At 37.9% G+C, this 14,302-nt stretch overlaps 1 protein-coding gene and 1 gene segment (V, D, J or C); one reads left to right on the plus strand and one right to left on the minus strand.

Annotated features, from left to right (window-relative positions):
- Positions 1 to 193: 193 nt before the first annotated feature.
- Positions 194 to 6,447, minus strand: LOC122969384 (major histocompatibility complex class I-related gene protein-like). 2 transcript variants are annotated; one of them, XM_044335029.1, is made up of 7 exons: positions 6,320 to 6,447; positions 3,742 to 4,008; positions 2,900 to 3,178; positions 2,490 to 2,792; positions 1,284 to 1,382; positions 1,031 to 1,048; positions 194 to 545 (listed from the first exon to the last, which is right to left on the minus strand). In XM_044335029.1, coding segments are annotated over exons 1-7 (1,014 nt in total). In that variant the 5' UTR covers positions 6,366 to 6,447; the 3' UTR covers positions 194 to 543. The 2 variants fall into 2 exon arrangements, with proteins under 2 accessions (XP_044190964.1, XP_044190963.1); XM_044335028.1 differs by having other exon boundaries at positions 1,284 to 1,394; positions 6,320 to 6,446.
- Positions 6,448 to 13,183: 6,736 nt separating this feature from the next.
- LOC122970317 lies at positions 13,184 to 13,558 on the plus strand. The segment is given in 1 exon segment: positions 13,184 to 13,558. A coding segment is annotated over 1 exon segment (360 nt).
- The last annotated feature ends 744 nt before the right edge of the window (positions 13,559 to 14,302 follow it).

Below are 14,302 nucleotides of genomic sequence, written 5' to 3' on the forward strand. Positions count from 1 at the left end.
CTGATGGCACAGCGATCAGGAGCAATTGGGGTTAAGTATCTTGCCCAAGGACACATCAACATGTGGACTGGAGGAGCCGGGAATTGAACCGCCGATTTTCCAATTAGTGGACGACCTGCCCTACCTCCTGAGCCACAACCGCTCCCACAATGAAACAAACAGAGGAACAAAAATCGTGTTTTTCAACTGTGGCCTAGTGCAGAATCTTCATTAGTGTTTCTGAAATGAAACTGTCAAACTAATTGTTAGTGAAAGCATGAGTAGTTGAACATTTAAAGTTTTAGGTTTGACTCGCGTTAGAAGCAGAGGTTAAAGTGCTGAGTATCATCATGTCTCCCATAAGTTGACTTAATGCTAATCATCATCAAAGACAGTACATCACATGACTAACTGATATGAATTTGATATCTGAAGACAAAAGATGCCCCACTGGAGTAACATTGTGGCTCTTTGGTGTCTGGTAGCTGCTGCAGTGATTCATCTCCACCAAAGGTTTGAGGAAACAGCTGGACAGCAGCATCAGTTCTCTCCAGATGTTGTTACTCCTGCAGTGGAGGATTCACATCAACATTAATGCTTCTATCAGCTCTCAGATAATCTTCACAGATATCATTCTTCACTGCATCCACTGACGACCTGAAACCTGATCTATGAATTCACAGAGTTACAAATAGAAAGGAACCTGGACTTATTAGTGGTCATATTATATGTATGTTTGATTTTAGTCCAAAATATAAACTTGACTGAGAAATTTTGCCAAATCAGCTAAACAGTTTTTTAACAAAGACAGACTTTCAGTATATTTATGAGAGTATTATATCAGTATACTGTAGCTAGTTTCAGGAGGAGCAACAGAGAGATTCTTCATACAGTATCTGCACAGTGTTGATGACATGATGAAATACTCACTGTGATCTGTTAAGAGCTGCATCTCTGACTGACGATGGATCAGAAGATGATGAGAGAGAGAGAGAGAGAGAGAGAGAGACAGAGAGAGAGAGAGAGAGAGAGAAACTGACAGAATACTCACAGTTTGCAGGCCTGAATCCTGAAATACAGATGAGAGATTACAATATTTCAAAATGTAAAATGTCAGAATTTATGAAAGCAAACAAAGAAAACACTAATAAATGTTTTATAGAAACACTGTATTAATTCCACTGATTTATTTTGAAAGGCAAGAGTAACTTCAGTTGGAGATCAAGTTACTGAACATCAGCCAGGTTACAGTTATTTGTTGTTAAAATGGCTTCATGATGAGTAAAAGTATGGTTGTCTCTCACCATTATATCTCCCTCTCCAGAAGAAGACTCCAGTGATGCAGACTGCCAGGAGCAGCAGCAGTCCTACAACACCTCCAATAACAGGACCAGCAGGGAACTCTGAGGGAGAAACTGGAACCAGAACAAAACATTCACAGTGCATCAAGTGCATTTCAATGCACTTTTGGTATTTTCACCTATAATGATGTATGATAATCATACAACATTATTCACAACCACATTTGTTATTTTCATCCCCTTAAAACACAGGACTTTCCCGTCGTGACACACAGACAGTTTGGGAATCCTGTGAGAGTTTTCTGCTGAGGAAACTTATTATTGTCCAGGATGTGCAGAGTTGTTAATATGAGTACAGCAGCTCAATTATACTGCCAAAAGCAGATGATGTCTCTTTCTAGGTGAAATTAATGTTACTGGACATGTTGATCTGATTTTTTAAAAAAAATTGGCATCACAATAATTCATACAATGACCATCTGCAGGTGAAAACCACCTTAGTGCTTCAGACCTCTGTGTGTCCGTCCTGTGTCTATGTTGTACCTGTTCCCTGTCTTTGTTGTATTACACCTTTTGTGTTTTTGTTATTGTAATACTAAAGCTTTGTTCTTTATGTTTTTCATCCTGTCATCTTTGAGTTGATCACCCTGTCCTCCCTGAAAGCTCTTGCTCTCTCCTGCATGGTCACATGTTTCCTCAGATCAGCAACAGTTCTAGTTTGTTCTTACTGTTTAATAAATCTTATTTTCACATACAAACAGTAGATTGTCTTGTGAGTAATCCCATGACAGTGTAATAAATAAAATACAAGTAAACTAAAAAATGTGGTCTAGCATTTTGCATGTTGTATTTCTTTTTTCTGAAATTATTCTTCATGTTTAATTTGGTTAGATTTGTGACAGACCTGTGCTCCTAATCATTTGCTGGCACACCACTAGATTTGAACTGCCTTTTATTGCATCCACTTAAGGTATTTAAGTAGGTCATGTGCATAATGTAACAAGTAAGAAACAATATTTATTTGAATGAGCAGAACAGCAGTTTTGTTTGTTAACCCTGTAATTAACTAACCTTCAGCTCCAGAAAGTCAAGATTGTTTCAAACTCATTCAAATTGTAAAATCAGAGCTCAGGTTTAACATCTTCTAAATGTTCATAAATTACATTTATACATTAAATAAACATTGTAAAGTCAGTATTCCAGTCTTACCCCAGTTGGTTCTGATCACTGCTTTGTCCAGTTTGGTGACGATGTTGTCCTTCAAACCAGAGAGATGAAACACACATTCGTACCTCCTCCAGTCTTCAGGTGTGACTGATGAAAGGTTCAGGTCAACACTCATCTGGAAGGATCCATCGTGGTTGGGGAGGATCTCTCCATGTTTCACGTCCTCATGAAGCTCCTCTCCATCTTTCCTCCAGAACATCATGGCTCTGTGAGGGTAGAAACCTGTAGCGTGGCAGCTGACTGGAGAGGAGGGAGTCTTCTGGAGGAGAGACACTGAGGGAAGGTCTGGAGAGACAAGTGGGAGGGGGCAGGGGATGAGGGATAGATGTTAGAAAGAGAAGAAGGATTTTAATATTGTGTCCATGAAACTACATCAGGTCATGTGATTCTACCTGTTCTCAGCAGAGAGCTCTTCCCAAGGCCTAAATACTTCTTCAACAACTCAGGGCACTGCTCGGTGAGGAAGTAGTTCCACCTTTCATTGTTGGGTCTCTCTCTGTCTCGCCTGTGTTTGGTGATGACAGCTTGTGGTTTTGAAGCGTTCCATGTCAGTGTCTTCAGGTCAAATGCTAAGAAGTTTTCTCCATCATAACCAAACTGAACAAAACCATTAACCTCTCCAGTCTCATCATCCCATTCACAGCCATTCATCCTCTGGAAGATGTGGACACCTGAGAGAGAGACAGAGTGCAGAGTGAGATCCCACAGAGGGTTACAGGTGGCTGGAGCCTATGTGAGGCTGCATTTTACAAAATGTCAAGGAACATGTGGAAGAGTCACCTCTTCATTGCAAGACCAACACACAGAAATACACAAACTGACATCAAGGTGCGATGTAATCTTTCCAACTAAAACTGACCTGACCTGAATCATTCTGATGAAACCAAACATGACAAGGACCAAACACAAACACACACACACACAAACACACACACACACACACACACACACACACACACACACACATACACACACAAAGGGCAGGATTCAAATGTAGGTGACCCTGTTTCTCATTTCAGTGAATCCAGAACAGCTACCAGGGAAACTATATATAATATTAATATTGACGACCCATTTTGAAAGAGTCCCTCACATTACATGGCTGGTAATAGAAGGAGAGATATGAGGGAAGAATATATGCACATTTTGTAAACTGTGTATGTTTTTCAACATGTAAATATGTCTGTATATAATTGAAAACACAACTTTACATGTTTACAGCACTTTTACTTACCTTCAGTTTGATTCAGTTGCTGCTTCAAAATGTCAATTTGATCTTTGTAGTCATATTGGTTTAATAAACACCTATTCGTGTACCACTCCAGATGTTGTGGATCATCTTCTATAAGTTTCTTTGCCCAGTCCTGTTTGGCCTCTGCTGTCTTTCTGATGCTGTCATAGTAACCTGTTGGAACTTCATCAACCACCACAACAGCCACAAAATCTGGGAAGTTTTTGACACCAGAGGACGTTGTGAAGAAAAACTTCAGCGAGTGTTTCACTGTAAGAGAAAAAAAAGTTTGAAGGGTTTTGAAGTCCAGTTTTCATAAACATACATTTATACATATTTATGATAATTACATTCAATATTTTGTCCAGCATGAAACCTCAGACACACAAAGTTAGTGATGAGCTGGTGATGAAAGTAGAACATCTACCAACCTAAGAGCCAGATATTATACTTGGAATGATTGAGACTAAACAAAAGCTAAAAGGAGAGTGAATATTGACCTTCCATTGGCCAGGCAGCCAAAAACACAACTCAAAACATAAATGAATGCTGGATATGTTAATAGGCCATGTCTTGTCGACACATTTGCCATAATGACTAAGACAGCTTTATTAACTTAACATCTAATCATTTAATATAAGGTTAGTAACGATTACATATACAAACGGGGGACAAATTAAAGGAATAACCGGTACAGGCACCAAATGAGGGAATATCTTTTTGAAGAATGGTGTTCCTCAGCCTTAGCATTGCTTCTAAAAGTCTCTGCAACTCTTCTGGAGGAATGAACAATGTTCTTCAAAAAGATATTCCCTCATTTGGTGTTTTGATGATGGTGGTGGAGAACGCTGTCTAACAAGTCAGTCCAAAATCTCCCATAGGTGTTCAATTGGGTTTTAGATCCGGTGACTGTGAAGGCCATAGCATATGATTAACATCATTTTCATACTCATCAAACCATTGAGTGACCCCTCGTACTCTGTGGATTTGGGCATTGTCATCCTGAAAGAGACCACTCCCATCAGGATAGAAATGTTTCATCATAGGTGATCACTCAAAACAACTTTGTATTGATTTGCAGTGACCCTTCCTTCTAAGTGGACAATTGGACCCAAACCATGCCAGCAAAATGCCCCCCACAGCATAACAGAGCCACCAGATCCCCTCACTGTAGTGGTCAAGAATTCAGACCTGTACCAGTTTTTCCTTTAATTTGTCCCCTGTCTGTACATTCAACCGTAATTCTAATCAAAATGTTAAATCTTGATATAAATATCTGTACACTGCTATGGGATTCCTGAAAGTGGAACAACATATGGTGAGCAAAGCATATGAATTACAACTATTTATCACTGTCTTCCTTACTGTGCCTTATTTTGCTTGAATTGTGACAATATTTTAATCTTTAGAAATGTTGTGATTTTATTATATTATCTAATGTTATTAATCACATTTTTAAAAAATCTGTATGTAATCATAATAATTAATATGAATTATTAGTACAGTAGGAAGCTGCTATGATATGAGCCCAGAAACCTGATCTGTGTTTAGTCAGTCTGGTGGAAAAAACAAAACACTGTAAAAATCTGATTAAATAATTTCAGAAATGTGACTTTGGTGAATAATGTTCAGTGACATCAGTATCAAAAACCTCAAACCAAGAGGCAACAAAAGCAAACTAAATCAGGCCTAGGTCAGTGATGATTACAAGATAAAGACCTCATAATTACAAAATAGTTTCTGATGAATTCAAAAATAGAGATATTTCCTCTAAATAATGAGGTAAATATCTTAAACACAATATAGCTAATAGCTGTACATTTAGTCCTACTATAGGAGATGCTACATTATATGAGAACATATTTGATCATACCTAGATTATATTATATTACACTGCATTACAGTATCACTAATCTGAGTTTACAGTATGAGTACACATTTTAAAACAATCTGTTACAGTGTTATCTTTTATCTTTTAGTTCATTTCAATCAATGACATTATTTAATAAAGTCAAAGGAAATAATCTGACACACAGCCAGATTTTAACAACGCCCAGAACATAAGTACTGTACAGAAACTGTTATTTCTGCAAAATCCCGGATCTATTCAGTTTCAGTGACACCTGAACATCATTATAGATTAAGTTAAAATCTTTCAGTCCTGAATTTATCTCATTAATAGCTGTATTTCGACTGACACCTCAGCAGGTTATGTAATAGCTACTAGAAATAAATAAAAGAAGCAAAATACAGTAGTAGTCAGAATGGGAGGGTGTGTTTAAACTTTGGACTGGTTGTTTGTGTTCAACAGAACGATGTGTGCGCACCCTTGAGAGGTATGCGTCCTGTTATGTACTGCGCCCCCCCCCCCCCCCCCCCCCCCCCCCACCTCCTCCTCCACCGCGGGGATTACGCGCCTGTCCTTTGCTAAAGCCATTGATTGAACCTTTTATAATGGACAACTTATCAAAAATGGTACATGTAAAGCTTGATCTAAACTGCGTAAAGGTGCCCAATATGAAAGTGAAAGTGAGTTGTGTGTAATTGCTACGCCTTTTACATTTTTTTAAATTAATCTCACCTGAAAGTGTGAAAGGAAAGAAGATGAGCAGAAAAACAAGCTCCATCGTCTTCACGGCATGACTTTTTTTGGGAGCCGAGTGACCACTGCAGTACACAAACAATCGTCTTAATTTTGTTGTGCGTCTTCGTGTGTTGTGTGGAAAGGAGGGACCAAACTAGGCCACCAGTATCATATTGCGCCTGACGCGTGAAAGCCTCCAGCCCACTGACTATCACTAATCTACACTGTGCAACCCAACCACAGAAACGTTGAATATTTATTTATTTATCTATTTATATTTATATTTATATTTATATTTATATTTATATTTATATTTATATTTATTTATATTTCAACACGTGTAATATTTAGCATATCAACATTTCAACAAAACGTATCATATCAACATTTCTACAAAACGTAGCATATTAACATTTCTATCCGTTGAATAATGATGTTTTATGGTGTGACAGCGCTGTGGTTAAAGTCTGGTAAGGTTTAGGCACAAAGACCACTTGTTTGGATTTAGGAAAAGATCATGGTTTGGCTTAAAATAAAATTAAAAGATAAAAAATGAAATAAAAACGGCTGAAAATGTCCCGATGTCTCACTAAAAACACCCAGCTTTGTCGGTTGAAACGGGAAATGGGCATTGGTTTCGAGATGGTCGAGGAAACTTACTATCCATCCACCGACCCCTCCTCCTCCTGATAGGAAAGTCAGCTGATATTTTGATATGATACGTTTTGTTGAAATGTTAACATGCTACGTGTTTCACGTGTTGAAACGTAGATATTCAACGTTTCTGTGGTTTGCAGAAACGTACAATGCCAACGTTTTATTCTGGCAACCAGGCTGCAACATTTACATGAGATAAAATTATAAACAAATATTTTGAAGAACATTGTATGGATGTGCTGAGAATAAAAGAGAGAAAACGTTGCATGTTCATCACATACACACAAAATTATCTGCACATTCAAAATATACAAATTTTGTATTTATTTTTAATCTTTCCTTTTTTATGAGTTGCACCTCAGGTATTCATCATGAAGCCTCAACAAATAAAAAGCCAAACTATCTGTACACACACTTAAAATACACAAAGATTAGTCACAGCTCTGGACTGTGGCAAAAAAGGGAAGTCAAACGGGTATTCCATATTTTAAAAGGTAATTTTATTTAAAATAAAGTAATCAAAACAAACCAAAGTAACACATTGGTGGGGTGAGTCTGTAAGATCAGTGATGTAGGGAGTGAATGGGTGAGTGTATGCTGTATGGGTGTTGTAGGGTGGAACAAAGGAAAAACAACTACGCAGGAGTGAAGAGAGAGACTCAACTGGCAGCTTCTCCAGCTTATATATATACATGAGGCACATCTGGCCCAGATGTGTCCCATCCTGCTAATCAGCCTGCCCTCAGGTTTCCACCCCTGCAAACAGAGCACAGCAGCAGCAAGCAAAGCAGAGGAGCCGTCACATTACCAACAAAATAGGTGAAATATTCATGATTTGGTAACATTTTGTAAACAGAGGACAGAGACATACAGAGACATATTCAAGTTTAGGATAAATTGAAACTATTTATCAGAGCAATCTGTTTTTTCATTCCTCCAGGTACTTTGTACAGGTTCTGTCTCTTTGTCTGTTGATCTTAGGTGCAAGTGATTTATATAACTATTGATGGAGTAATCCTACTTTTAATCTCCTGATGCCATTTCTGATACCTAAACTCAGGATATTGGCTGATACAGAGTGCCGATCCACTACCAGTACTTCTATCTGTATTTCAGTTAAACATCTGGAAACCTCACTGAGTAGGTTCATTCTTCTATTCTTCTGTATGATAACATGAGGCTGTAGCTACACATAACTTCACTACATGTTGAGATGTTCAAAACTGACACTCTTTACACTTTTCAGACAAATCTTAATTATACTGTTCCAGAAGGTTTATAAAATTGTGTTGCATTGCATTGAATAAGATCAATATCAGTGCAGATATTGATCCAGTGTATCACACTGGTGTATCATTAACAACTAACACCAACACACACAAAAAACACGTTTTTATGAAGATCATTTTTATGTAGTTATGTTTTATGTGTCACAATTATGGGGTTGTAGTTTTCTGCAGTAATGTTAACATATGTCTGTCTGTCTCTGTCAGTAAGTTTTTGTCTTGACGCCTCTGTTTTTATACTGAAAAGCCTTCAGTTTGTCTGTGTTTGGTGTAGGTTGTCTGGTCCAGACATGTTCTCCATCTCACACTAGGTAGTTTTGATGTTTTTGTGATGAATGTCTTTATTGATCCAATTTACCAAACTTATTTAGGTAATATGTTACGTAAATCCATTTGCACATTTTATGTGTGTTTCACATTTTGTAATATGAATGATTTCTCATCTTCATTTGACATCTGAGCTGAGTTAAACTTTATATCATTAACCTGACTGTGGGGACTTCAAGAGGAAGTGGTGAAGTCCAAGACTGTCTGAGATGTTTGTTTTCACTGACACACACACACGCACACACATGCACACACATGCACACGCACGCACACACACATGCACACACGCACACGCACGCATGCACACACACACACACACACCAAGATTCAAATGTAGAGCCCTTTTGCTCAGTTTTTCAGTGAATCCAGCACATAGCTACCAGGGAAACTATATATACAGACGCACACGCACGCACGCACACACACACATACACACATGCACGAACATACACACGCACGCACACGCACACACACGCACGCACACACACAAACACACAGGCACACGCACACGCGCGCGCGCACACACACACACACACACGCGCATACACACGCATACACACACACATACACACATGCACAGACACACACACATGCACACACACATGCACACACACATGCACACCGTCGAGGGCCCCCCAGCCGTGGCTCCCTTCGAGTCCTACGGGCTCTCGGGGCACCCGTCGAGGGCCCCGCCCACTCAGTCAGTTTGATCCTGCGGGAACAGATTTATCAAAAAATATGAAATAATTTGTGTTACAGTCATAATTGCAAATTATTCCAGTTAACAAGGACTTCACAATGAAATGCTTTAGTGACTTTTTAAATACAAAATGTAAATATTTATCTGACTTACCGATACAATAGCCACTTTCTGGTGAGTGAGTGATTTAGTCCTAGATGTGCACAAAACACAGGAATGTGAACTTTTGATTAGTTTACAAAATAACAGTCAAGTATAAACTTCAAATGTAATATTGGCAGGGTTTGAAGTGGATCTACAATGTTAAATTGATAAAGTTGATCAATAGAAAATTATTCAGCAATAATATCTTAATTTTATATAATTGTTTCACAAAAATGTGTTGGTTCCTGCTTCTCAAATATGCGGATTTGCTGCTTTTCTTTACATCAGTGTGAATTGAATATCTCGGGGTTTGGGACTGTTGGTCAGACGAAACAAGACAATTGAAGAAGTTCCCTTGGGCTTCTGCAAATTACACTAAAATTGGTGTATTTTTCTTACTTTGACAGTTTACAGACAACACAATTAAGTCATTAAGTCAAGAAATAATCATTGGAATAATTCAAGCAATACAGACAGTATTTCAGCATACAGAGATTTCTTTGAAGCTCAAGGAACCTCAGCACGCATGTTTCACTGGAGTCTAAGAGGAAAGATAAATGACAACGGATGTTATCTTAAAATATATGAAGGACTTAGCATACAAACATAGAGTATGTTCAATACTAACACAGTTCAGTATTCACTGGTTGAGTCAAGCTATTTATATCCAAAACCAAATTATTTGGCTTAATTTTTCCTGATTAAAAAAAACTGAGTTTTGACTATTTCAGTATCAAATCTTAAGATCAAAGGAGAAAAGTAGTTCTAGGATTGTTTTATCTGAATAGTTTTTAGAGGCTGTTAAAAAGTGGGTGAGACCTCCATTTTGTCTCCATTAAACTTTGCATTTCCTGCCATACTTGTCATTTGTTTGTTTAGCCAGCCACATCGCTGTCATTTATGGATCAATCGAGACAGAAAAGTATTGAAGTTCATTATTTATTGTCTCTTGACTTATAGATTAGCTTAGGTTGTAACCTACCATACTCACCCACCATGCAGCCAGGAGACAAAATGGAGGCACTGAACCACTTCCTGATTTTAAGATCTTGCTGACATCACCAGTAGTGTCATGGGTTAGATCAAGTGTGAGGGAATTTATTTTATTTAGTTAAATGTTTGGTTTTGTATTTATGTTATTTGTACTTAATTTGGTTTACGCTAAGGAACAATGCTTTTGTTGATGAGTGTTTGTAAACAATGTTAACTGATACAAGTGACACTGTCATTCACCAGTTGTTGGTCTAAGGGAAAGGACACCCCTGATAGAAATATGGTTCTGCCTAGACAGATTTCAGGGCCTATTTAAAGGGAGAGATGTTAGTTTGGGAGAGTGCAGAAACCAAAGAGGATGTCAGCGTAGCTGTGTGAAGGTAAGTTTGATTTAGCTTGTTTTCATTTGGTAGTCTCTGAGTCTGTCACTTATCACCTTCCTTGACACTCTGGCAAAGCTTCCTCACAGGTAAAACTTTATTTCACAGAAAAACAGCAAATAATTGTACAAAGCCAGAAAGGGTTGCAGAAATGTTTCATTTTTCTTGTTTCCTATCTTGTCGATTGTCTTTTTGATCCAAAATGCGCTTCCATTAGAGCAGTTACCCACCCAAAACTGCATACAGACTGTCTGTCCCCCGACCACTTAAAAATTAAATCCAAAGTAAACAAAAGAAGAGTCATTCATAAAAATCTAGCAAAAATTAAAACCACTACTGCAATAGTACAACAAAATAAGATAATTAAATGTGGACTCTTGAACATTAGATCTCTATCATCTAAAGCTGTTTTAGTAAACGATTTAATTTCAGATCATTATATTGATTTATTTTGTCTCACTGAAACCTGGCTGTGTCATGAAGAATATGTCAGTCTAAATGAATCCACTCCCCCCAGTCATATTAATACTCATATTCCTCGAGACACTGGCCGAGGAGGAGGAGTTGCAGCCATTTTCAACTCAAGCCTAATCATCAACCCTAGACCTAAATTTAATTATAACTCATTCGAAAGCCTTGTTCTTGGTCTCTCTCAGCCAACCTGGAGAACTTTACAGCCAGTTCTATGTGTCATAGTGTACCGTCCTCCTGGCCTGTACTCTGAATTCCTATCTGAATTCTCAGAGTTTTTGTCGTATTTAGTCCTTAGTACAGATAAAGTAATTATAGTAGGTGATTTTAACATTCATGTGGACGTTGATAATGATAGCCTCAGTACTGCATTTATCTCATTATTAGACTCAATTGGCTTCTCTCAGTGTGTAAATAATCCCACTCACTGTCTTAACCACACCCTAGACCTTGTTCTGTCTTATGGGATTGAAATTGAACATTTAATAATTTTTCCACAAAATCCTATTCTATCAGATCATTTTTTAATAACTTTTGAATTCCTATTACTGGATTATACACCATTAGACAAAAATGTCCTCACTCCATGGTATAACTCCCAAACCAGCAAATTAAAGCAAACATCACGAAAATTGGAAAGGATTTGGCGTTCCACTTAAGTAGAAGAGTCTCGCTTAGTCTGGCAAGATAGTCTTAAAACATATAGGAAGGCCCTCTGTAATGCCAGAGCTGCCTATTACTCAGCATTAATAGAAGAGAATAAAAACAGCCCTAGGTTCCTTTTCAGCACTTTGGCCAGGCTGACAAAGAGTCATAACTCTATTGATCCATGTATTCCTATAGCTCTCAGTAGTAACGACTTTATGAGCTTCTTTAATGATAAAATTCTAACTATTAGAGACAAAATTAACCACCTCCTGCCCTCAACAGACACCGTTCTCTCCCCAAACACAGGCACCTTATAAACAGCTGTAAATCCTGACATATATTTAGACTGTTTTTCTCCAGTCGACTTTCCTGAACTAACTTCAATGATTTGTTCAGCTGAACCATCAACCTGTCTCTTAGACCCCATCCCAACTAGGTTGCTTAAGGAAGCCTTACCCTTAGTTAGCACTTCTTTACTAGATATGATCAATCTGTCTTTAGTAACAGGCTATGTACCACAGTCCTTTAAAGTAGCTGTAATTAAACCTCTTCTTAAGAAGCCTACTCTTGATTCAGGTGTTTTAGCCAACTATAGACCTATATCTAACCATCCATTTCTCTCCAAGATCCTTGAGAAAGCAGTCTCTAATCAGTTATGTGACTTTCTACATATCAATAGTTTATTTGAGGATTTTCAGTCAGGATTTAGAGCACATCATAGCACAGAGACAGCACTGGTGAAAGTCACAAATGACCTCCTAACTGCCTCGGACAAAGGATTTGTCTCTATACTTGTCTTGTTAGATCTTAGTGCCGCATTTGACACAATTGACCATCAAATCCTTTTGCAGAGACTGGAACATTTAATTGGCATTAAAGGAACTGCATTAAGCTGGTTTAAGTCCTATTTATCAGACCGATTTCAGTTTGTACATGTTAATGATGAATCCTCCGTGAAGGCAAGGGTTAGACACGGAGTTCCACAAGGTTCTGTACTTGGACCAATTCTATTCACCTTATATATGCTTCCTTTAGGTAATATTATTAGGAAACACTCCATAAATTTTCATTGTTATGCAGATGACACCCAATTATATTTATCAATGAAGCCAGATGAAACCAATCAGTTAAACAAACTCCAAGCATGCCTTAAGGACATAAAGACCTGGATGACCTGCAATTTTCTACTACTAAATTCAGATAAAGTCCAGAGAATCAAACTCCTCTCCTCTATGAACATCCGTCCCTTTGAAATGAAGCCCACAAAACCATGACGCCGCCTTATGTTTTTGTCTCTGTATCCTCAGAGTCCAGAGGCCAGATCACAGTGACTCAGCCTGCAGCAGTGAGATCTGCTCTGGGAGGATCCACAACCATCAACTGTAGGACCAGTCAGAATGTTTATAATGGGAACTACTTAGCCTGGTACCAACAGAGAGCTGGAGAAACTCCTAAACTGATGATTTACGGTGCTACAACTCGAGCATCAGGGATTCCAGATCGTTTTACAGGCAGTGGATCAAACTCTGACTTCACTCTGACCATCAGTGGAGTTCAGGCTGAAGATGCAGCAGTTTACTACTGTCAGAGTGAACACTATCCCAACAGTCAGCGGGTGTTCACACAGTGAAAAAGCGTTGTACAAAAACCTCCCTCAGTCAGACTGAACAGAAACTGAACTGAATGCTGCAGTTGGAAACTACTGCAGAGACTGATACAGTTCACTGAACACACACGTTACACAATCACACACACACACACATTTCATGAAATGGATAAAACAACTCACACATTGTAGTTTTTAAGATGAAAATATGTGAAATTATTTTAAGGAAAACATTTTCTGGACAATGATTGCCTTGGTAGAAACCAACAAAGTTCTTCATCACAGCTTCTCATCATCCATTCTTACCCTGTTGTGGTTTAATCCAATGTTTTTTAATGATAATGAACCCATTTCCTGACGTGACTGGTAAGAAATGTCTTCCTCATGACCTTTGACCTCAGCCTCATAGTGGATCACATCTATCTCAAATATGTCCTGTTAAAAGAAAATATGAAGCCACAAATCAGCATCTGAAACTTTCATAATCACAGCTCCCACCACCAAAAAATATAAATCACACTAAATATTATCTTACAGTTAGAAACTAATTACAGTAAGTGGATCAGAGATTTTGACACATTTTTAATTTAAATGTAAATTGTTGAAATTAATTTCAATTTAACTTAATAATAGATAAGTATTGTGTAAAATGTAAAAGTAAATTTGATAATCATTTTTAAATTGTATTTTTTTTTTTCATTTCAAGCTGTTCACATTTCAGTTTGACAATAATGTGTAAAGACCAGTTCATTGAAGGTGTTATCTACT

Source organism: Thunnus albacares, chromosome 19 (assembly GCF_914725855.1).
Source record: "Thunnus albacares chromosome 19, fThuAlb1.1, whole genome shotgun sequence".
Lineage (NCBI taxonomy): Eukaryota > Metazoa > Chordata > Actinopteri > Scombriformes > Scombridae > Thunnus > Thunnus albacares.